The 26,761-nt window shown below is 35.5% G+C and overlaps 1 protein-coding gene and 1 non-coding gene across 2 annotated transcripts; both read right to left on the minus strand.

Annotated features, from left to right (window-relative positions):
* Window positions 1-599: 599 nt before the first annotated feature.
* Window positions 600-26,761, minus strand: YIPF7 (Yip1 domain family member 7). Its single transcript, XM_037828928.1, is given in 6 exon segments — window positions 600-937; window positions 3,310-3,491; window positions 8,400-8,545; window positions 16,380-16,558; window positions 25,106-25,222; window positions 26,682-26,761. Coding segments are annotated over 5 exon segments (786 nt in total). The 5' UTR covers window position 25,222; window positions 26,682-26,761; the 3' UTR covers window positions 600-774.
* Window positions 17,876-17,982, minus strand: LOC119530753. The gene has a single exon (XR_005216134.1). It is a non-coding gene; the product is annotated as a U6 spliceosomal RNA (small nuclear RNA).

A 26,761-nucleotide genomic window follows, 5' to 3' on the forward strand; every position in this document is an offset into this window, starting at 1 on the left:
TACTTACTAGGGGAATGAAGTAAATGGCAATGCTGAGGAACCATCTAAAATATAGTCATATAATTAAAGTGAAACAAGTGGGATTTCCTCTACTCACATTAAGCTGCATAGGGGGCAAGTGGTAAGAATGCTGAAGATATATGCAAGCAAGAAATAATAGTGATAGACCATGGCATCTAAACAGAGTAAGAGGGAAGTGAGGGCCTGAAACAATGGTGAGTCAATGCCCTGTCCTAATGGGTCCAAAGAGCAGTTGTTAAAACCAGGAAGTTCTTTGAATCATCAGGTAAATAAAACCCTACATAATCCACCCTTGTTACTCACCAAAGATTCTGGGCAGTGAGATTTTAATGTGCACAAAACTTAAGATGTCCTGATGGTTTCTCAATGACTCGCTATAAATTTCCTTTCAACAGTGATCATGTGATTTTATTTACTTACAATTTCTCAGAAATACATCTGTTGAGTAAAGACTGTTGTTGAGAAACTACTATATTCCTACTTTAAAAGAGTTATGGGAAGAGAATATTTTAGTTACATTTTATTTTTAAAGTATTTTAAAATGTTTTAATGCATCAAACCAAAAGGCAAAACATCTTTCAAACCAAATGGACTATTAGAGTACCATCCTTAAGTGCTGGATTGTCTCTCCACTTATCGTTCTTTCAACAGCAATAAAACAGAAACCATATCACCAAATTTCAGTGCTAATACATTTCCAAGATCATCTGAACAGTGAGCAAATAGAATCTTGCAATGTCATCTAAAACACTTTCAGAAAACAGTTAAGAGGGCAAAAAGCCCGTAAAGTAAGGCACAAGGATAGGCAATGAGAAGCTGTTGTCCTTCCATGGCCAAGGCTGAAATGAAGATTTTGGAAGCTGAGAGGCTACACCAGGCAATGATGGCCAGTGCCGACACTGTTCCGAAGGTTCCCCTATAGCAAAGACAAAAGAAATCGTTACCTTATGTAAGGAGAAAAGAAGATTATTGAGTCAGAGCTGCCTCTGAGATGTCCTCAGGACAGTATTTATGACCACATTCTCCATTTGTAAAATGAGGGTGATGAACCATATGAACTCAAAGTCTGCCAGTCAGAAAATATTTGAGTCAAATTCACCATCTGAGACTAAACATCTTATACTTCAGTGGAACTTCATTTAGAAGCAGAATTCACCTGTGGTCATTCTTGCCTATCAACATTCAAATCCCAACTCCTTAAATTCTCTTCTACAAACTATTTTAGAGCTTTTTCTTATAGCAGCAGCAGATTTCCTTTCCCCTACTTCCCTCCTAAGTTGACCCACAGTTGATCAGGAAGGTTAATGGATTTGCATTCTGGAAGGGTGACTTTAATACCACTGCTCCCAGGGCCATTTCCCAGGTTTTTATGCTTGATGCTGCACAACGAGGAACCACATGGAACAGGAAAGCATATATGTGGGTGGTCTCCAATCCCATCCTTAGAGATCCATTTTGCATGCGTGGGCATTAAAATGGATTTGTCTCCTCAAAGAGGTAACTGTGGGGGGATTTAGTTCTTTAAAAACAAATGGGCAAATAAGGTAGCTAAATCTAGCCCTCTTGGGAACAAAAGAGGGAGGGATAGGTGTTGGAGTGAATTTCCTTCTTATGTGGAAGACAGAATGCATCATTTAAGAAGATAAAAACTAATAGCTAGGACAGACCTCAGGAGACCATCTAGCCCAGCTTTAAGGCAATAAAGTGACTTAAAAATCACATAGTAAAGTAAGTGTTAGGTGAAGATCTCCTATCTCCTAGCATATTACTCTGTCCACCATCAAAATACAGGGCTTCACTTAATCCCGCTTTGAATCTGAAAAACTGTGTTAATTATCTTGTGTGGGAATGACAGAATACCTACTTTCAATAATTGAAGCAAAGCAAAATAAGTGACAGATTATGCAATGTTGCTTTAATGCCTTGGATTATAAATAAACTAAAAGTATTTAAAAGGTTAGGGTTAGTTATTTTTTCTGCTAACAATCTATAGTCATTTAAGATACTACAAATCTCAACTTTACTGAAAATAATGCTTTGAACTTAGAATTTTTAAAAGGATGGATCATAATAGTTTTCATTAGAAAAAGCATCTGACAAAATAGAAGCCACAGAGTCTAAACTCTGTACTAACATGCAAATATCTGTACTAAATAACATAATAAATGGAACAGCATGTTAAAAAACATGATACACAAAATGTGGAATATTTCTGTAGATAAGACTCAATAAATATACCTATAACTCATGTTTTATTTATGCAATTCAAGGTGTCCATATCTTGCCTCATTCCTCTTTTTAAAAAGTGGAGTACATGTTGATAGCATATGGGTTTGCTCTACGTCATTCTTAAGAATGTTGTTTATAAAATAAGACCAAATTAAAAATTAAAAACACTTCAAACTAAATTATTCTTAAGAATGTTATGGAGAAAAGTATGCAAGTATATATCAAAACAAAAATATTAAAGGCTCTTCTGACGCATTTACCCCTGCCTTGGTAAATTCTTTGTCTGATATCCTATCCAACGTTAGTAACCTAAGATTTGGATTATCCCAGAATAAAATTCTAACCATTGTCTCCAATGGATGTGTTCGAATGAGTGCTGATGGCAAATGTTTATCTCTAACTGGGTTTAGAGGGTTGCCGATGACAAAGGACTACGTAATCTCCTCCAAGCCTAAATAGTAGTGACATGCAAATGCCTTGGGAAACTGTCCAACAGAAATTTTTTTCTACTTATTAACAGTTTTGAGTTGAAAATACTAAACTGCCTAAGTGAAGGGAGAATAAAGAAAAAGATTTATTGACTGAGCTTATACGCTATAAAATTCTCAAGCATGACTATCCTCATCAGGGTTCCTGAGAATTCTGTACTGCAAGGAGCCCAACAGAGAAAGAACAGTTGCTTGCAGCCTAGAAAGCAGAATGCCTGGGAACTGAAGCAATTTGTCAGTGCTCCAGAGGCACTTATTCTTCGATAATCAAACAAGTGGGTTTTCTGTAGTTATTATATGACCCACGACAATAATTCACATTGAAGAATGTGACATCTTAAGAAGTTTCAGTTTTAAAGATAATTTGGTTTAATTTGTTTTTTAAATCATTGTAATAGGAGCAGTAACTGACACAAAAGCTGACCTGCTTTTCCGGAATCTGTGTACAGCTCTGCTAGCCATGTTTTCCCCAATTCTATTACCAAAATGATCAAAAGAGATTAACTTTTGCTCTGACAGGGCTTAGCCGTGATCATGCATGTGGGGTCAATTAGGGCACACAGACATTTACTGCAGTGAAAAGAGGATGGCGCAGCCAGACAGGATGACCATGGGGAGCAGACAGTAACCCAGCACACTTGCCACGCAGCCATAGGACACCCCGGAGGAGCTCATCAAGTTCAGTAGGGCGTGAATCCCAAGGCAGCCAATGGCACTCATGCCGTATACATAACCAAACTGAACTTTTCCTGCCTGAAACAATGAAAAGAAACAGTTTGAATACACAACAAACACCCAAAAGAAATTGGGATATGAACAAAGCAGATGCAGCATTTTAGAGTCAGCTCGATGCTTCTCCACTTCTTTGTAATACCATCATCAGGGGACTGGGAGTTCTGGAAAATACACCGGCTGTAAAATGAATTCAGGTCCTGAAAAAGAAACACCCTGAACTATACTTCCTATGGTGCCTGCATGCTAGAGGAAAGATGAAATATTGCTAGTATTCAGTAAAGGATTAAATCAGCAGGCCTGGTTTCTCCAAACCCTACACATTCCAAAAAAGGGTTTAGCCCTTGACTAACTCTTGGGAGATAATCTCTATGTCCTTGGACTATCCTGCCTGATAAGAGTGTCTTTTTAAACCTGGGGCCTTGGGCATTCCAGAGAGTCTGTGCTAACAATGTGATTTGTTGTGGAAACCTTGGGCAGTATCAGTTTGACCTCTGGAGGGGCTAGAGACTAAATAAATAAGGTCAGCCACATGAGCCCTGCATGTCTATGCGACCAATTCTGAATGAAAACCCTGGGCACCAAGGCTTGAGTGAGCTTCTGTCATCCTCAATATTTTGTGCATGTTGCCACACATGGCTTCTAGGAGAAGTAAGTGCTATTCATAAGATGCCACTGGAGATAACTGTTGGAAATTTGAGACTGGTCTCTCCTGGACTCTACCTTACGAGCCTTTTTGCATTGCTGACTTTAATTTGTGTCCTTTTGTTTAATAAACTATAACCATACGATAACAGCTTTGCTGAGTTCTGAGTCCTTCTAGTGAATCACTGAAGTCTTGGGGACCCCTGATTATAGCTATGTTTGTATTTTTTACCAGAGATTATTTATTAGGTGTATAAGAAATAAGACAGAAAATATTTTCTTCTCATATTTTGATGAATGGATGAATGAATGAACAAATGAAAAAAAGTCATTCTAATTTAGTGATGGAGATTTAGAATGCATGTTAGTAATATCAGCAAAAAACTACAGGATTTACTATGTCAGGTCCTGTTCTAAGTGACCTACATGTATTAACTTATTTAATCCACACAAATTGATGAGATAGGTATGATTATACCAATTTTACACATGAGGAAACTGGTACAGAGGGTTAAGTAGCTTGCCTGAAATAATATAAAGCCAAGTGGAGCTCAGTTTGAATCCAGATAGTTTGGCTCTGAAATTTAAGCTCTTAACATCTACAAGAGTTCTAACAAGTCATCAAATGATGGGATGTATTTAACCCTATTTAACTCAGCATAGCCTAAACTTACTTGCTCACAGAATCCTTTTGGTCTTCATTAACGCCTATTACAAATTTTATTAAACACAATTTAGGAGAAGTTGATTTATACAAATCCTGTGGTAACAGAATTGGGGTAAATTTAATAGTGTTCAGAATATACCACTAATGTCCTATAGAGGACTCAGAAACATTAACCATAACCCACAAGGGTCTAGGGACTAGGAGCTAAAGTGACCCCAATGAAGTTATCCAGTGAATGACAGCAACCTATTAGCTCAACAGGGGATATTTTGTTACCTGAGATTTTGTTGTTACCTGAGATTGCCAAATCTCCAGTAAAAAAAAAGAATGCATTTATATTTTGTATTACATTAAGCTGTTTAGAAATTCTAGTAAAAGGTTGAATAGTCTGACTCTCGTTTTCATGGGAATTATTAAAAATGAAGAAGCTAAATAAATCGATTCAGAGGGAGAGCTTTTTAGCTGTCATTTTTCCTTCTCCTTAGCTGTTAATCTATGAATTTCTTTTGCCTTAGAGAATTAGAGAGATGTTTATTTGACAATTAACTAAAGATAATGGAGAACACTATGACTATTTTAACGTTCAAATTTGTCCAGCTATTTTACACTCTCCTTCCTCAGCAGTTTAAAAGGTTGATAACTACTAAGTTCTTTTACAAAATTCTGTCAGAATTCTGTCTTGCATTAGCCACTGAAAAACTGTCATTGAGTAGCTTTCATAGTCTTATGACAATTCTATGAAATAATGCTCATTGTGGACATGCTAAAAGAAACACATAAGTTATGAACTGCTCTGTTGGGCTGGCTTGTGCTACCCCGGAAAACAGTCATAATTTCATGATTAGAGAGATCCTGAATATTTTAATTGGATGGAAAAATTCTGAGATAGGGCTAGTTATAGTGGTAAAGGGTAACTCTTCCTTACACCCAAAAGATACATAACTAGACCTTTTTTGACCCCAAAGGCAGCTTTGTGAAAGGAGTGGGAAAATTGGGGGTGATGGAAATGACTTAGTAAAATTGTACCTTTCTATATCCATTGCTGCCCCTTCTCCCTATCTCTTTCTCTCTTAGATTATCCAATTTAAGTTGCAATTCCATTTGGCAGGGGCTACTGCCATTTTTTAATTTGTTTCAAATTCTAATAAGACTTTGTAATATAAATAGAAAATAACTATTCCATTTTCTTTAACCTCAAAATTTCACGGGGCCCTCCCCCTATTGCCCACATTACACCTTGATTTGAAACTTTTGTTATTCTTCTGATTAGAGTGGTCATGCATGCTCCTTTTCCAACCCACACACTTTGCTCTACCAAAAAATTTTAAAGGAGCCATAGCTTTAAACCCCTGGTCTTTGTGGTGTTGGGAATGAAAGTAATTTTGGAGGGAAAAATGAATAAAATTAAATTTATGTTAAGTATTTGAAGATACTCTCTCTCTCTGGTTTTCCTCCTCCAACCTGAAGAAAGCACAATAAAAGATACTGTGCCTTATAAGAATATAAATCGTAAAAATATGTGACCATGAACCTTACACCTCTGAAGATAATGAATAGATTTAGATATTGTTTCTGTATTTAGTTTTGCTTTCACTAGTGCAATGCCTATAAAATCACCTCTTATATTTTAATTCTAGATATCTTAGGCAGGGTTACCCTAGCATCAAATGGATTCTGAGTTAAAACCTTACTTTAATTAATATCCAGGTATTTTTTACCCTTATACTTATTGCTCTATGTTTATCAGAATCAATTCTGAAGTCACCAAATGTAGTGGTGAAATTTGACTAGCAATGTTTGCCTAAAGAGATTCAGAAAATACACATTTTCACACTTCCATAAATTTCAGGACTGAAACGAATCTTAAGAACAACTTAAACCTTTTTTTGTTCTCCAAATTTAATAACTAAAGGCCCAGAAATGTGAAGCAAAAGCTTCAAGATCACAGCCGGTTGGCAAAGTTAAGGGTAGATCCAATTTTCTCACTTCCAGTTAAGAGTTCTTTGCTTACATTGTTTTGTATTTAAAACAAAAGAGAAGATATTTAAATAACTTCAACTGACATTATACATCTAAGGAAGATTTTCATGGGATTAACACTTTCCTTTAAGTGATGGTAATGCGAATATTTTCTACAGAAAAACAAACTGTGATGTTACAAATGACTTGAAAAAGAAAAACAAGTTAATATATTAAATTGATTGTTTCTGACTATTTGATTAACTGGCATGGTCTTACTTAGCATCTTAATCTAAGTTTATCAAATTTCTGTGACAAAGACAAAAGACGGGAGGTTAGAGACTAAATTAAAACTCTAGTTGATACAGTGTTTGATTTTCAGAGAATATGCATTTGCTACACTTTAAAGGAAGAAATAAGATGCTGTTACTAAATACTATTGTTTTTGGATAAATCTGATATGATTATTTACCACATTACCATGCAGAAATTAGATTGCTTTCAGTATTTTCATTGATATCATGCAATTAATAAATGAAGAGTGAAATTTATTTACTTAAAAATAAATTTCACAACTACTTTTGAATATTGTAGATACACTCAAAAAATATTTTGTTTTTATGGGAAGTGGATATCAGTAAGAGGCCAGAGTGGATTGAATATTATGTTAAAGATTTTTCCTAGAATCTTCAATTTCCTGTATTATTTCTCTTGCCAAGTTTTTCTGTGTGCCTTAATAAAACTATACTTTGCAGACTGGCTTAAACATCTTTCTCATATTCTGTTTTTAATGTACTGCCATTTTCTTTTGGTCTAAACTCACAGACTTTTTTCCTGTTTCTTCTTCTTCTTAACCTTCTTCTTCTCCTCCTCCTATTTCTTCTTCTTCTGTTGTGAAGCATTTTACTAAACTATGAGCTAGAATGTGTTATAAACTTAACTTAGGTTTTTCTTTATTCTTTTGGTTATTCTCAATACCATTACTCCCAATATAAGGAACGAAAGGGGCCCATATGCAAGACAAATGGTGATGTTAGGAATTAATAGCTTCATGAAAGAGAAAACTGCAATAGCCAGGACAATATATAGGTTGAATAAATAAATCATATGTTATCACTGCAAGTTAATTTACTCATATTAGTCAATCAGCAAAAAGGAGACATCTCATACTTCACAAGAAAGGAAATGAGGAGCAAAGAGAAGACAGGAGTTGTCCAGTATCACAGCTGAAATCTCCCAAAACAGGCACTGAAACAGGCCTTATATTTCCCAAACCTTTGTGTTTCCTTCAACTATACCAGGTTGATAGTAGTCTTAATAACATGATGAAGAGTAAGATGGAAATGATCTCCTGCTTTGATGAAAATTTGACTTGGTTGTTTTGTTTTGTTTTGTTTTGTTTTCATCTATTTAAATTTAGATACTTTCATCTATTGTAATTCATGATGGCAGTTTCTTTTTGTCACTATGTTTCCATTAAATATGTCTCTCTCACCAAAAAAAAAAAAAAGAAAACAAAAAAAAAAAGGAGCCATGAGTTAAGCAAACACTTTTCATTATGTAAAGGGACATGATTAGTATTGTATTTACAAAAATCTCTTAAAACCTGAGACCAAAAAAGACAAGCATTAAAATCTGGTGCCTTTGCCATATATTACCAGAAGCAGGTTGGCTCCCAGGGCAATGCAAAAAAGGATGGGTCCAGTGAGATCCGTTTCATTCATAATGCTGCCATCTGCTGGCTTCAGTGGGTTTAACACCGTCATGGTTTTTTGCCAAATATGATCAAAATTGATTCCAAGTTCTGCAAAAGGGGAGGAAAGATAATATAAATATATAAAAATAATCATGAGTAATATTTGTTGATAAAAGGTTTACATACCTGATTAGTATATTTAGCAGTTTAATTCAATTGTCATATTACACCTACATAATATAAAATTATGTAATGTATTATAACCTTAAATGAACAAACAAAAAAACAAAGACTTTTTGTTCTCAAACAATGAGCTAAAAGAAAGTTTAGAGAAATAATCCCATCCAGAAAATTTTTTCCTGCTTTTTGTTGTAAATACAAGCTTAAAATCTAAATGGGAAAATATAATTGGGAGAATTGAGAAATGAAAATAATACAGTAAAAAATAAAATTGGAGTTAACAGACCAGAAGTCCTATCATCTTGACCATTTAATTACTTCCTTTTCTCATGTCTTCAATTGCTAACACTTCTGAAATCTTGTATTCTCAAACATGGCATAATTTAACAATTAGCACTTTCTAAACTAAAGATATTTGGCTAGGTCTGGGAGTTACCTTTCCACTCAGTCTCATGAGAAGAGCAATTTTAAGCTGACTGTCTGAAACTCAACAATGGAGAAAAGGTATGGCTCTTTCACCAAATAAAAGTGATCATTATGGGCACATATATATTTTTTAAGGTCAATGCACTCTGTGGTTGAGTCTGTGTATTCAAATATTAAATTACTGAGAGAGGTTAATTTGTCCCTTTTATGGGTGTTGGTGTTAGAATATATCTGAAATCGGTAGGTCTCAGTGTCCATGAGTCCAGACAGATAAACACATTTCTAATTTTTTTTTCTCGAAAGCCTGTGTTCTAGAGAACTCTGATTGCCACCTCACAGATCTCTGCTGAATTCTGTTCCTCTGGCAGCATGGCTATAATGAAAAGAAACCAGCCATTTCATGTTTACTGAACACAGAAATAAATATTGCCACCACATCAATTTCTTTTCACTTTAGTCTTGTAAGGACAAACATTAAGACATATCATGAGTACAAAGAAGAACATTCAAAGAGGAGAATACGACCATAATTTAGGAACCAACAGTGACGCTGTTCTATTTTTTTAATTTCTGTCTAATCGAGAGGATTATGGGAAGATGGCAGAATAAGAGCACCAGGAAGCAGTCCTTCCACCAGAACAACTATCAAACAGGCAGGAACTCCCCAAATCAACTATTTCAAAACTCTGGAGTCCAGTAGAGCACTGTGTAGCATTCAAGGAAGAGTGGGAGGAAGAGGCTGGTAAGTTACAGTAAACAAAGAAAATTGCTCTCTCTGAGAAGCGGTTGTGTGCCCATGCCCCACTCTTACCACAGACTGCAGTGGAGTCTGGCCCATGACATAGCTGCTGGTGCCAAAAGGGGACATAAAAATCCACTTCCCAAGATCCGTGGTGAGCACAGGCTAACTGATCAAGACTTTCGATTAGTGATTCTGGATCACTGGGGGCCTGGTACTGAGGGTGGCCGTTGTGCCAAACTCCCAGGCAAAGGCAGCTGAGTAGACAAAGATGGTATACTTCCTCAGAGCTGTGGAGGACACTTGAAGGGCTGCATTTGCTGGGAAGGTGAAGAAAGCTCAGTATTGGCGAGCCATGAAAGAAGCTCCTGGTGCCCTTCCAGGCCCCTCACTCATCCCCTGTCCAGAGAAGTTTGGAGGTGACCAGTGATTCCTCTGTAGATCCCTGGCCTTCTTCCATCTGGGAAAGACTTTATTATCTGAGATGTCTGTTTCTTGAGCTTGTAACCATTCTGGTGATATGATAGAGATTTTTTTGAATGTCAGCTCTCCTATCAGGAGTGTCTCCCCAAAGGGGAAGTAAAATACAGGGTCTTCCCTATCTTTTCTGGGCCTATGTCTTTTCCTGGGCTGGTGCTTGCAGTGACTTAGGAGCTATTCCTTTTTACAGAAGTTTGCATGCCACCTCTACTTCCCAGGAAACAGAACTTCTCCCTCTCCCAGGTGTTCCACTGCAAGAATGAAAGCAGGTAAGCCTTTGCCCCTTAATTGTTTCTTACACGGCTTTCATTTTCTCAAGCTCCTTTTGCCCAAAGGGCAAATTCTGGATGGGGGAGGAGGGGCATGCCAGAGATAAAGATGGCCATTATATTCTGATAATGGGGTCAGTTCAACAAGAAGTCATAGCAACTAATAGCAGAGTCCCAAAATATATGAAGCAAATACAGATGGAATTGAAGGGACAAATAAAAGATTCTACATTAATAGGGGGAGACTTTAATACATCACTTTCAATAATGGATAGAACATCTAGACAGAAGGTGTTGAATGATACTCTAAACCAACTACACCAAACAGACACATATAGAAAACTTCATCCAACAACAACAGAATACAAATTTTTCTCAAGTGCACATGGATCATTCTCCAGGATAGACTATATCTCAGGTCACAAAACAAGTCCCAATAAATCCAAAAATGTTGAAATCATACAGGACATTTTCTCTGGCCACAAAGGAACAAAGCTAAAAACCAATAACAGGGGGAAATGGAAAAATCACAAATATGTGGAAATTAAATAATGAAATCTTAAACAACCAATGGGTTAAAGAGGAAATCAGAAAGGAAATTAGAAAACATCTGGAGGTGATTGAAAATCAAGACACAGCATACCAAAACTTATGGGATGCCTCAAAGGCAGTGCTGAGAGAGGAATTTATGCCTCTAAATGCTAACATTAAAAAGGAAGAAAGATTTCAAATCAGAGACCTAACCTCAAAATTGGAAAATCTAGAAAAAGAGAAGCAAATGAAACCCAATCAAGCAGAAGGGAGGAAATAACAAACATTAGAGGAGAGATAAATGAAATAGAGAATAAAAAAACAATAGAGGGAATCAACAAAACCAAAAGTCAGTTCTTTGAAAAGGTCAAAAAAAATTGACAAACCTTTGGCTAAACTAACAAATAAAAAAAGAAAAAAGACACAAATGTCTAAAATCAGAAATGAAAGGGGGGGCATTAATACTGACCCCACTGAAATTAAAAGGACTCTAAGAGGATATTATGAACAACCATATGTCAACAAATTAGATAGCCTAGATGAAATGAACAAATTCCTAGAAACACATAAACTGCCTTCACTGACTCAAAAAGAAATGGAAGATTTCAAAAAAATAAAAACCACAATAATTGGTAAAGAGATTGAATCATAATCAAAAACCTCCCAATGAAGAAAAGTTTAGGAAAAGATGGCTTCCAAAATGAATTAATACCAATCCTACTTGAACTCTTTGAAAAAATTGAAGAGGAGGGAACAATCCCTATTTCATTCTACAAGGCCAACATCACCCTAACAAAGCCAGCTAAAGAAGCCACAAGAGAAGAAAATTACAGACCAATATCTCTTATGAATATAGATGAAAAAATCCTCAATGAAATACTAGCAAACCAAATCCAACAGCACATGAAAAGAATTATACACCATGCCCAAGTGGGAGTTATCCTGGGTGCGCAAGGATGGTTTAACATAAGAAAATCAATTGCTGTAACATACCACATTAACATAATGAAGGGGAAAAAACAAATGTGTTCATCACAATTGATGAAGAAAAGGCATCTGACAAAACCCAGTACTCCTTCTTGAAAAAAATACTTAGAAAACTCGGAATAGAAGGAAACTTCCTAAACATGGTAAAATGCATATATGAAAAACCCACAGCTAACAAAATACTTAATGGTGAAAGACGGAAAGCTTTGCCTCTAAGATCAGGAACAAGACAAGGACATCAGCAGTCACTACTATTATTCAACATAGTACTGGAAGTTCAAGCCAGAGAAATTAGGCAAGAAAAAGAAATTAAAGGTATCTAAATAGGAAAAGAAGAAGTAAAACTTTCCCTATTTGTAGATGACATGATCCTATAGACAGAAAATCCTGACAAATCCACAACAAACCTTCTAGAGCTGGAAAGTGAATTCAGCAACATGGGGGGTACAAGTTCAACACCCCAAAATCAGTAAAGCTCTAAAGACAAGTAATGAACAATCAGCAGAAGAAATAAGAAAAAAAAATTTCACTTACAATAGCAACCAAAAGAATCAAATATCTAGGAATAAATCTAACCAAGAATGTAAAGGACTTGTCTCCAGAAAACTAAAAAATATTGCTAAAACTAATCAAAGAAGACCTAAATAAATAGAAGGGCATCCGGTGTTCATGGATTAGAAGATTAATATTTTTAAGATGTCAGTTCTATCCAAAGAGATTTACAGATTCAACACCATCCCAATTAAAATTCCAACAGAGCATTTATATTTTTCTTAATGGGCAGACACTTTGGGGAATACAAGAAGTTCACTAAGCTTAAAATGAGGTTAGAATGTCTAATGCAATTTTTAAAATAGCTGAAGATTTTTAAAATTAACAAAGGCTGTAGTTTAAATTAATTTCATCTGAGGCTTATGTTGTTTCCAAACTTTGTTTTCAGTTTTTATTTATGCTAACAATATATTTTCAGTACTTGCCACAATAAAGTGCCTTATAATTTAAAATATCTTTTTCGTCAAAAAGTATAATTATTTCTCAGTAAATCAGATGAAAAATGCTTAGTGCAACATTATTACTAATTTCAACCATTTTATTTGATGGCATAATTAACTTCTGCATGCCTACTAGATATTTTTATAAGAGAAAATATTTTACGTATTTTTTATAGAAATACATTTCCATAGTATTTTGTTTTCAAATTGATTACAAGATACGCAAATGAATTTATAAGTATTTATTAACTATAGGTACTCTACTATAACCTTCTTACACAAAATAAATAATGAAACTGCTGTGAAATTTGAATGCAAAATTTATTGTTTTGCTGTCAAATAGTGGTTGTAAAGTATATGATATATACCCTATAAAAATAAATTATTTTTATTTTCTATGCAAATTGTGGCACTGGACTTTCAAATATAAACCTCAGACTATGCTACAAATACAAAATACTAAATATCCCAGTAAATATCAGAGTAATTTTTCTGGTCTGACAGCCTTAAATTGATGATTATTCTTCAAGATGCATTTGTTAACATATTGATCATACATTATCAAATAGCAAAAGTTATCATCCTTACAGAAAACCAAACAAGTATTTTACACTATAAACATTTAAGGAACAAACAAGCACATTTTCAAATAATGCACTTTCGTGCAAGGGATGTTAACTACTATAGCTTCATAATTGCATAAGACATTTTGATGTGTGCTTAATAAAAACTAGAAAATGTCATTTGCCAACTTATTCTAAAAATACTACCTATATCTTTGTTCACATCTCTTAGATAGATGAGGGTTGAAGTCTTTGCAAAGTCTGAAGGACATGATGGAGCAGAAGTCTAGGTATTTCATACATTCAAAAGGTGAAGTTATAATTAGGGGCTTTCTCTTCTAATACACTATTCACATGGAAGGATAATAACAAAAAGGAAAAAATATATATAGAAATTCACTCTGAGCTTACAAAATCTGTTATTTCTATTTAAATATAAAGGCACATTAAGGAAGGTATGTAAGAGTTTAGTAAAAAATAATACAGACGGTTCATATCAGTAGAAAAAGAAAGGTTATTTTCAATAAGTTGTCCAGAAAACATAGGTCAACTATTTGAAGAAAAAAAAATAAAGTTAGAGCCCTACTTCACATACTTACTTAAAACAACTCCTAATGAATCAAAGTTTAATAGAAAACAAAAAGATAATTGAAAACTTTAAGAATCTGTAAAAGGATGTATGCATGTCTGAAGCTGGAGAAATATATTCTAAACAAAAGAGCAACTGGAAAGAAAATTTACCAGAAAAAAATTATGGATTTGAATATACAAATATTAAAATTTCTATATTCCCAGAGCCCTATAAAAAATTATATGACAAACAAAATCTTGGAAAAAATATTTGAAGGGGACAATAATTAATATCCTTACTATAAAAAATCTCTAAACATTAACAAGGAAATAAAAATTATTTTAATTCCAATAGATTTGACAAAGAAAATGAAAAATAAGAAGATGCAGAAACAGTTAATAAACATGAAAAAACATTAACTTTTCTAGTAACCAAATAAATAAAAAATACTTGTTTTTGCCCTTCAGATTGGCAAGTCACGATCTACTATGACAGTATAGTGGAACCCCCTTTCTTGAGATCAATTTGACAATATGAGTTCCTTTTGATCCAGTAACCCCAGTTATAGAGCAATCCTAAGGACAGATTCAGTACTGATCAAAGGTTGTTTATTGTGATGTTCGCCAAAACTTTGCTTATTGTAAGGAACAATATTTAGGATATGTTTAAATTTTGGTACTTTCGAAAATATGATGGACTCTTTTTAAGCTATTATATGTCATGTTTTCAAATAATACTCAGTGACTATAAAGAATGCATGTATAGAAATGCTCATGAATAATGTAACTGAAAAAAATACAAAACTTTCTATCTATAGTATGCCCCTATTTTTGTTTTTAACTATTCATAAATACATATGCATTCATATAGGCATAGTATTTATATTTTTAGCTATGTATGTATGTATACATACATTTATAGAAAAATAGAATAAAGGTTAAAAGGAAATATATCAAATTGTTAATGGCAGTCATGTCTTGGAGACAGAATTTTTAGGTGACTTTTATATTTTTATTCATATCTTTTATATTTTCCAAATTTTCAATACTGTGTATTGATTACTTTTTATAATTAGAAAACTGAAGTGTTTTAAAAAGCAGAGATATTGATGGAGTTGAGAGAAATGTTTGATGAGAATAGCTGATAAATTTCAGGTGTTGGCCATTAACTTCAGATGCAACATAGAATGAATTAAACATAACTGACCTAAAAGCTTAGCTGACTTCTAGGGAGCCAACACATCTATCGATTTTATATCCTGTGTGTTTTTTAATGGTTTCAAGCTGTCATTTAAAAATTTTTTTAAGACATGGAAAGAAGACAATTTTAATGCCAAGTGGCTGGCTGTGTTCACACGAGGCAAACAATGAACTTTAGATGTAAAATACTGGAGGTTTTAATTGAGTCTTCTCCACTTGTCTACCTAGCAAGTAATTGGGAGAGCAGTTAACTTGTAAATATTTCTCCTTGACTCTCAAATTTAACTCTACTTGAGTGCTGGTTTTCCAGCATTTCTTCTAGCATCATGTTAACATTCCATATGAGCAAAAACAGCAGATATAGGGTACCTGTAAATAGAAAATTCCGTGAATGTTTTTGTTTTTGTTTTATTTTACCATCATGTGTGATTTTCTTGCCACGAGTAGTGCTGTTAGCTGGAATCATATTCCTCCCCACCCAGCCAAATTCTACTGAGATGAGAGAGCTCATAGGAGTCAGAGAATTAGAAAAAAGGCTTGTCTCCATGACAACAACAAAAATAAAACAATATTAACTTGAGAAACTACCCACTTACTTTTACCCCTAGGCAAATGTAGCAGAAAATTCCAACTTGAAATATGCTGTTATGAGATGTTTATGAGATTAACTGAGGCAGGGTGTTACTTTGATATTGACCACCTTACTAAAAGATACCTTCACTGTTGGTGTAGGCACAGGCAGAGCCCAAATTTAAGAAACATTGGAGAAAACTTTAATAATAGGAACAAAGTCACAGAAATAGCTCTACTACCAACACACCCCACCCCCCCCCACTCCTGCCCCGAAACATGCAAAAAACTTCCAGTGGTTTAGGTTTCTTGGTTTGGCAGAGCCTTATTTATATGTGGAGCAGTCACTGTAAAGCACAGTACACAGCGTACTGACAGCACACATTAGGGGCTGATTATCGCTATTATTCTTCAGGCTATACACACATTAATAACACTTCTTTAACTTATCTTCTAGCAAAGGAGGCTCTTCATCAAAACTGTCAATGTAAGCAGATTGTGAATAAGAATCCGAGTTGGTTGCTGGCTGAAAAAATCGTCCTGCGTAACCTGATGACATGGGCATCTGTGGTGGAACAAAAGAGGCAGGCTGAGGCTGCTCACTCACTTGTTGTCTAGAAAAAGAAAAATAATGGTATTTATTTACACATCTAAGAAATGAATATCAGGGCAAATCAAAGAGTGAAACTAGAATTTTGCATTTTATGAATTTACCCAGTGTTTATGAGTATTTACTCATGAAAAAAATAACTCATTTTAAAGTTTGACTTTAATCAAGAAAATGAAATATCTGGTGAAGAAAAGGCTTCTGGATGAATGATCCATACAATTAATATTTATTGAGTGAGTATAATGTGTCAGACACTTTCCCTCATATTTTCTCACTTAGTCAAAACACTGTAAAGTAAAAAACTGTATTTTTCATTCCATTTTACAGAAAGATATAGAGGTTCATAGAGATCAAATGACTTGCTCAGTAACATATGATAAAATTGCTCATGTTGGATGTTGAACTGAAGTTTTCTGAGTAGTCCTCTGTCCCATACACAGTGTTCCCTTTTCTGACTTTTAGGGGCAATCACAACCATGACAGTCTCTATAAATATATGGATGCAGCAAGTAAAAAGTCAAAGTTTTAATATTATAGTCAATTCATAGAAAGAAATAAACACATAAATTGTTGTCCAAAAATAAACTTTCCAGTTCTGGCCACTCCCAGAAAATTATTGCCTGTCCAATGATCTTTGAATATCTAGCTAAATGTATTCTGTGGCTGGCTTTAGTATTCCCTTTTTGATATGTGCAATTTAATTTTGCTGAAACATGATGTTTCAACACCTCCTTGACCATGTTTTTGTTTTTGTTTTATTTTACCATTATGTGTGAAAGTTTGAAAACAAAAATATTTGTAAATAACTTCTTCCTAGGGCTAGAGAAATGAAAAGAGAAAAAAGGGATATTAGAAGGTGTGTGATCATTTATTCATTTTAAATTGTTTTTACCTGGAGGAAGGGGAAGAGACAATAAGGAGTTGTCCATCAACATGTTTAAGTTTCTTTCCTTAAAGCCACTTAGACTAAGCTAAAAGTACAGACCAAGCTTCTGTATTTTGTACGTCCTTGCCATCTCTTTATCCTGAGCTATTTACAAAAGATTGTCATACCTTCTGTGCCAGTTTGGATATATTATGTCCCCCAAAATGTCATGTTCTTTGATGCAATCTTGTGGGGGCAAATGTGTTAGTGTTGATTAGATTGGAATTCTTTGAGTGTTTTCATGGAGATGTGATTCAATCAACTGTGAGTGAAATGTTTGATTGCATAATTTCCATGGAGATGTTACCCCACCCATTCAGGGTGGGTCTGAATTAAGTCACTAGAGCCATATAAAAGCTGACAAACAGAAGGAACTCGGAGAGAGACTTTTTTTTTTTAAATGTGGAATGCTTCACAAATTTGTGTGTCATCCTTGCGCAGGAGCCATGCTAATCTTCTCTGTATTGTTCCAATTTTAGTATATGTGCTGCCGAACTGGGCACAAGAGAGACATTTTGAAGATGGCTCTTGAACGCAGACTTTTGCTCCAGAGAAGCTAAGAGAGGACAAATGCCCCAAGAGCAACATTTTGAAGAACACACAGGAACTGAGAGAGGAACTAGAACATGACATGGGATCAGCAGATGCCAACCACATGACTTCCCAGCTTAGAGAGGTTTTCCTGGATGCCACTGGCCTTCCGTCAGTGAAGGCACCCAACTGTTGATGACTTACCTTGGACACTTTGTGACCTTAACATTATAACTGTGCAACCAAATAAACCCCCTTTACAAAGGCCAATCCAATTCTGGTATTTTGCTTAACAGCAGCATTAGCAAACCGGAACACCCTCCTTTCAACCCTAATCTTCACATGAGTCTTTTGGGGAGTGGATCATATCCAAGACATGTTGATGTCCTAACCCCTGGTCCTCTGGTTGTGAACTCATTTGTGAGTAAGATCAGTGAAGATCTTATAAGATAACCAACTTGTGGGTTTGTTTCTCAGAGACTTAAAGCCTCCGGGTTGTTCTGGTTGGACCCTGAGGCCCAGAAGATGGGCAGTTGACTCCAGTTCTTCTGGCCTGCAATGGACAACTAACAGAAAGATAAGGAACCCAGCATTTGTACTCTTTCTGTGCTAAGCACCTTCAGCTTTTTCTTCTTTTGGTTTCCCCAGGACACCCAAACTCTTCCACAGCTTACCACCAGTTCTGTGTCCTCCTACCTGTGCAGTCCCCAATAAGCTCATACCAGGATTGCTATCTCAGAGCCGTAAAGCAATGACCAACATCTGACCCAAAGAAAATCCCTCTGTATGTTAACTAATTCCTGAACATTCTCCTTATTCACCCCTCATACCTAGGGTTATAAAATTCTAACTATGTCCCAGAGGCTTATCTTTTATTTTAAAGTATTGTATTAAGACATGGCACAGGCTAAAGCCAGGGATTTTTTTTTTTTAACTGTTTCTTGGTTACCAGGACTTAAACTCCTCCTTCCAATGTAAGTTATGGAACATGTCTTGTTAGGAGTTTAACATAATTATTTTTATGATTGGAGACATGTCTGTTGCAGAGTCAGCGTTCAGTTCCCTGTTACATAATCGTTAGCTACCAATTGTATTTATGGATTTTATTAGCGGTTTGTTTTTTCCAAAAGAATAGATTTGTGTTCTGTCATGATTGTCGGCTGGTGTTGTTTTCCCTTTACAATCTGACCCTGGGAGGGCACAGGTTGTGAGCTCACGCCCTGTGTCACAGAGAGAGCCAGATTGTGATTAAGGTAGTGGGGAATTTACCACCAAAAAGGTAAAATTCAGTTTAAGTCTATTTCCATATCTGGAATAAACTGATATTCAAGTATATGTATACTTATTTCAGTCAGGTGACAACTGCATCCCTCAAGGAACCTGAGGTGAAGCTACAAAGATTTTTAGAACTTGCAACACCACCTGAAACAGCATAAGAAGACAGTATAACTGGTTTCACAACCAAAACATCATGTTGGTTAAAAATATTTAGATTCCCAGAAACATTTTATTTTTGTTAGTTTCAAATTGAGCCAGTAAAATCAGGCATTCTAAGTGCCCTCAGCAAGGCCACATTGTTTATAGGATCATTTCTATTGCAGCATGGTGGAGGGGATGTGGAGAGGAGATTTTGGTTGTGCAGTGTCCCCAAGTCCTGGATGGGAAAAAAGTGAGGCTATGTACCTCTTTTGAAATATTAGAGGATGATCAGTTATGAAGGCTCAGAAAAGATGATGATTCAAATACTAATTCTGTATCAGTCTGTCAAATTTCTAAAAATACTCAAAAGGAGTTTTTCAATTATTCTCACCTTCCTTTCTCCAAATAATTTGAATAGATTTCTTACTTCCAAAAACTGGAGAATATATTTGAAAAATATAGCCACAGCTACAGGTGGAAATAATCCCTATCTGAATTCTTGGATAGTTAGGTTTTTTAAAAACAAAAAATTTCCTCCTTGTCCATTCTAAAATAAAACCTTGTCTTTTATATATATATTCACAAACATATATATATATACACACACACACACAAACATATACACACACACACACACACACACACACATACATATATATTATATCTTCATTGTCTTGGTAAGCACAACCAACCTTCAGATCTGTACATCATTGAACTGAAGGAGCCTTTCAAAACTAGCTTCAATGTATCTGGGGGAAAGGAGAGAGAGATTGATTATGCTTTCCTCTGGAATTTTTTGTCTCTTGCCAGGATGATCATCATCTCACTCTAATTTGGGGTACATTTTAATTGACATTACTCACTGTATCAATAAAAGATCAAATCTCTGGAGTTCGCCTGATGTACTCTGGTAAATCACTGACCTGACTCCATGTTTTATGTACCTCATAGAACTACAGCAGCTAATGTGCTCTTTCCTGTTTCCTGAGACCTGCAGTGTGGGTTGGAATTTAAATGTTACCACATCCTAACAGGACTTGGAATTGAATGCTAAGCATCTGAAGCAGGCTAGGCCATCAAGTTAATATAGTCATGAATTTTCCTCATTTGGCTAAATTAATTTCCATCTGTCTTCTTGAGTACTGGTTATTGCTGAAATGTTCAATCAAATGGAGAAAGAAAATGGTCCATGAGTCCCTGCTTAAGGAGAAAATGTTGTCTCTTTTGTTGCACTTTCATCAATTTAGTCTGAAAAATGTAGACCACAGATGCTATGCACATGCTTATCCCTTCTGGAGAAGAGAATGGAGAAAAGAAACAGAAGGTTCAGGGTAGCTGGTTCCTTTCTACAGAACAGGAGAAAAACAGAGCTGAAAAATTATATTAGATAGCTCTCAAATGGTTGCTATATTTTGAATGACCATCCTGCAGTACCTTAATGTTCACATTGCTCCCTCTACATAAAATACTATTCTATAACTTCTTGATCTAGATAATTACTTCCAAAGTGTAAATCATAAATGAAGCAAAATCAAGTTTTCTTTTCATTCTTGGATTCTGCAAAGATTGACCTATTTCTAAACAGCCTTCTTCTTTCCCCCATTTTTCTTATAAAGAGATTTGAAAGCATTTTAATTTGCCTAGTTATTATATACATTTGTATGTATATATATATATACAGAGACAGAGAAAGATTGTCTGTCACTTTAAAAAATATTTAAGTACTTAAGGCAGCCTGGCTGATGTTTGAGAGGACAGAAGGATAGAATAGGGATGAGTAAAAGATAAAATTCCAGATGTTTAACTTTGCCAGTTTTGAAATCCTTATATACCAATAACTTTCCCTATCCTCTAAGAGAAAGTTGAGCAAGAGTACCTAGGAAGCAATTTGTGAATGCAGCCATCTATCTGTTTATGTCTGTAGGAGTGATCAGTCAATGCAAACTGTGCTCAGATTTTCCTGGGCATAGTTGGAGCTGAAGACTGTCCACTGACTATTGTTTTTATTCTGTCTTTTCTGTTAAAAACAAAACAAAAAAAAAAATTAAAAAAACCTTGAAATAAAAAAAAAATAAACTTTAAGAGTTAATAAATTTATAATAAGGCTAATTTGACTTCTTGGGGTGGTACAGTGACCACACAACCCAGTTTGCCCACAACTGTCCAATTTATTATTATTATTGTTAATAGCACCCATTTTACTCTCAAAAATATCTTGGTTTGACAAGTTATATGCCCACACTAGTTATGGGCCTAATCAAACAACTTAATGCTAAAATCCTAACCCCATTTCTTACTAGCTGCATGACCTTGGGAAAGGCCTAAATTTCTCTGTGTCAGGTTTCTCATATGTAAAGTATCTACCTCAGAGGGTTGTTTAGGGGATCCAGTGATTTAATTTATATAAAGCTCACAATGGTTCCTAACACATAGTAGGAGCTCAATAAATGTTAGTTATTATGAAAGTTGAAAGGCCTGACCTTTCCCACAGTCCACTAAACTAGATTGCAAAACAACATCTGTTTCAGTTTCCTAGGCTGCTGGAAACAGATACCATGAAATGTTTTGACTTGAACAATGGAAATTTATTAGCTTATAGTTTTTAGGCCAAGAAAATGTTCAAATCAAGGGATTATTAGGGCAATGCTTTCTTCCCAAAGACTGGCTGCCGGTGATCCTTGGCTCCTCTGCTACAGGGCAAGGCACATGATGGCATCTGGTGTTCTCTGTGCTCTCTTCTGGGTTTTGTTGATTTCAGCTTCTTGCTTCCATGGATTTCTCTCTCACTCTCTGTGTATTCATTCCATTTTAAAAGGACTCCAGTAATAGAATTAAGTCCCATCCTGAATGTGGTGGTTCATACCTTAACTGAAATAGCCTCATCAAAAGATTCTACTTACAATAGGTTCACATTGGATAAGATTTAAGAACATGTTTTTCTGGGATACATTCAGCTTTAAACCACCATACTCTACCCTCTGGGCTCCAAAAAGTCACCTTGTTTCCATATGCAAAATACATTCATTCCATCCCAGTATCCCAAAGCCTTAAATCATTTCAGTAACAATACTAAGCACAAAGTCCCATGAAAATCAGTATAGGTGTGGTCTCTCCTGGGGCACAATTCCCCTTTGTTGATGGACCTGTGAAACCTACAGAACAATTATCTGCTTCCAATATATAATGGGGGGACAGTCATAGGATAAACATTCCAATTCCCATTGGGAGAAATTGGAAGGAAAACATGGGCAATGGGTCCCAAACAATTCAGAAACCCTACAAGCCATACTGCAATAGTTTTCAGGGTCTGAGAGTCATCTATGGAACAACGTTTTATCCTTCAGCCCTGATGGAGTGGCAGCCAGCCCCGTCCCTTCCAAGTGCTTGTGCAGTGGCCATGCTCTCCCCCATTACTGAAGTGAAGAGTCTGTCCTCTGAGAACACTGGGGTAGCAGCAATCTTCCCAACAATGGCGTGAAAGGCCCACCCTCTCCAAGCTCCAGGGCAGAATCACCCTTTCCACACACATGGGTGAGGCTGCTCTCCTGGCCCAAGTTGTCTTGGGTCCAGACCTCACTTCTATGGTTCTGCCCTCAGAGTGATTTCTCCTTCAATCTGTCACTTTTCTGTCCCTCCAGCATTCATACAGATCTTGCAAAAAAACCTTGTTGGTTTCACATGTAGTACACAGGGACCCAAACCATCAGACAAAAGAACTTTCCACAAATCCTTCCAGGATAACTGCATTTCCAATCTCCTGACTTGCACTGAAATGGCTGAATGGATCCATGTTCACTTAAACCCTCACACAGGGCATTATTCTCTGGGGACATCCTTTCAGGAAGCTCAGAATTTTCAAAACCATCAATTTATGTTCTTTTGTGACCGAGAGTTCAGTTCTTAGCTTATCCCCTTCCTCTCACATTTTACTATAAGCTGTAAGGAGAAACCAGGCCACACTTTCCACAATTAGCTTGGAAATCTCCTCCAAGCTCATCACTTTCAAGTTCTGCTTTCCATCCAACATCAGAACTCAAATTAGTCAAGTTCTCTGCCACTTCAAAACAAAGGTCATCCTTCTTCCGGTTTCCAGTGACACACTTATTATTTCTGTCTAAGGCTGCATCCAAAGTATCTTTAATGTCCATATTTCTATCAACAGTCTCTGGAAAGCAACCTAAGCCTTTTCTATAAAACAGCTCACAATTCATCCAGCCTCTACCCATTACCAATTCCAAAGTCATTTCCACATTTTTGGTATTTGCATACCAGCACCCCACTCCCAGTACCAAAGTCTATTTCACTTTCCAGGTAGTTGGAAGCAGACACCATGAAATGGTTCAGCTTGAACAACAGGAATTTATTAGCTTACAGTTTTTAGGCCAAGCAAATGTCCAAAACAAGGAATCATTAAGGCAATGCTTACTTCCCAAAGACTGACTGTTGGCTCTCCTTGGCTCCTCTGCCACATGGAAAGGTACATGATGGCATCTGCTGGTCTCTGAGCTCTCATCCAGGTTTTGTTGATTTCAGCTTCTTGCTTCCATGGATTTCTTTCTCTCTCTGTGTTCATTCTATTTTAAAGGACTCTAATAGGATTAAGACCCATCCTAAATGAGGTTGGTCACACCTTAACTGAAGTAACCTCATCAAAAGGTCCTACTTATGATGGATTCACACCCACAGGAATGGATTAATTTAAGAACTTGTTTTTCTGGGGTATATACCTCTTCAAACCCCCACAACATCCAAGGATGCAACTGAATAACCAAATACAGGAAGTTTAAGTGACTTTAGGCAACAAAGCATCAATTGCTTTTGCAATCTATAGTTATATGACTAAATAGCATTTGTATAGTGATGTTTACCCTAACACAGTGCTTATCTGTAAATTATCACATTTGTTCTGCATGAGGATTCCATGAAGTAGGTATAGTTGTTAAGCTTTTTTCTCAGATTAAGACATTCAGTCAGAGAAGTTAAGTCTTTCTCAATATCACAAAGACAACAAATGCCAGAGCCAGAACTTGAACTAAATTCTTTTCACTCTAAACCTCACATTTTTGCCAGTAGTATAGGGCAGATAATAAATTCTTAATCATTTTGTTTTATTTTCAATGCAAAGACCTAACACATTTTGAAATATGTTTATCTTGATTCTATCATAGCACTTTTACATGACATTATAATGGCACATTTAATTGTCCATCTCCTCAGCATATATTCCTAAATTTTTTCAGGAAAAGGAGTATGAATGTCTTCTTTATCTTTGGATTTGTAGTGTCTTTCTCAATCCCTGACACACATATAGGCACACAACAAATGTATATTAAATTAAATGAAATCTGTTTCTTGAGCAGTGTCTTACAGAGTATCAAATAAAAGGAAAATGCTTTCTGTTTTTCCAGGGCCTGCATTCCCAGGCTCCCTGTTAAGTAATATTTTCAAAAGAGGAAGACAAGCCACTCACTTATAATTGGGCCTGAGGAGATAAAGGGCATACTTGGAGAACTCAGTTTCTCTGCCCTTTCCTGACATTTCTTCTTGGATGCTTTATTGAATAATGCTGAGGAAAGCTTTTGCTGCCCCCAAGGTAACTTCCCTACTTGGAACCTCTTGCTACGATATTATGATTTCTTAAAATGAGAACATATTTTCTCGATATAAAGTACTTACTTTCCAGATCCATAAGGCTTTCCATAAGCATTGGAGTCACTACAAACCTGCTCCTGATAATCAATGGTATAATTAGATTGGTAAAAATCAGGGTCAAATTGTCCCAAGTCTGACATCCTGAAAAATAAGAAAAGTGTTTTTTACTGATAAATTTATGAATCAAGAAAACTTCTTTTCAGATATTTACAAGATTAGTTGGCGGTGTGATTATGGCTGGATTCCTAACTAGGAAAAGGTATTCTTTGGAGGGGTAAATTAATTATTGGGTGAGAAGGCGGAAATGCATGGTAGAAAGTCATTTACAAAAAGTATATTTTCAATGACTTTTTCTGAATTTGTGACCTTGATTAAATTGACTTTAGTTGGTCTGAAAGAGCTAATATTTGTCTCTAAATACCTTATCCACAGCAGTTCAAAATTTAAAAGCTAGTACACATCTCGGTTTTCCCTTAAACGAATTTCAGTTCCTCTCTTTTAAGCACTTTCATATATCCTTTTAGCGAAACCAAAAAGTAAATGACTGATAATAATAATAATGATAATAATTGAGTTTTATTTTCCCATACTTTGCTAACAGCTTCCCTGCTAACAGTTTGCTAACAGCCTCCCTGCTCCCCCAAACCAAACCAAATCCCTCAAATCAATTTGCCAGTTCTGTTTGGCAATTCCTAAAACATGTTTGGAACATTTCTCTTCTCTTGCCCTGGATGTGCGCTTGGGCTATGTGCTGAGTCAGAAGCAAGGCTTAATACTGCTAAGGGAACAGTCTTTCTTTCCATACATGTGCTACATAGTTTCCATTCACTTCTGAGAGTAAAAAGGAATGCAAGATCCTGAACAAGATTTAACAGCAAGAAATACCAGAGGGAAGAAAAAAGATCTGAGTGGAGGAGGAGACAGGGGAAGAAGATGTTAGCAAGATAATGGTGGCTCTTATGATGAAAATACAGTTGAGATTCTTTTTGCTTGGACAGATATGGTTATTCAACTTAACATTTTAATCTTTATTTTTCTTTGAAATACTTTTTATTTCAAAAGAGTGAATTTAAAAATCACCAGGAGTTATACATGTGTTTATAGTTATCTATGAAATACTACTTATAATAAATTTCAGATTACATTACATAAACAGCCTTAACTATGAGAGCCAGATTCATTAATCAGAAACATTAAAGTAACAATTGTAAAATATATCAAATTGTTCAGTTCAGTAAAAATACAGGAAGCTTTTCTAAAATTAAATGCAGCTGATTCATACTTCTGATTGAATAAATCAAGATTTTTCATTAGTATGCATATGAAAGTAGCTATGAATTATGTAAATTAAAATCAGGACTTAGTGATAAATCTTTTAACAACTTATAATTTAAATAACTTAAAATTTAACAACATAACCTTATCTATCCCAGAAAATGTGTTATTATAACACAGAGAGAGTAATTCCCCTCTAGAATATGCTAAGTTTTCATAACATGCAAAGCTTTATGTAACATAACTCTCAGTATTAGAGTCCTTACATAACACAGCTTCTTACTTTGCTTGAACATTACATGCTTTAGAAAGTTCAGGTACATACCTCTATAATGTTTTATGTGGAAAGACTCTCCAACAAATGTAGCTTTACTTTAATTTAAAACAAAACAGTTAGTGAAAAGA

This window comes from Choloepus didactylus, chromosome 3, assembly GCF_015220235.1.
Source record: "Choloepus didactylus isolate mChoDid1 chromosome 3, mChoDid1.pri, whole genome shotgun sequence".
NCBI lineage: Eukaryota > Metazoa > Chordata > Mammalia > Pilosa > Megalonychidae > Choloepus > Choloepus didactylus.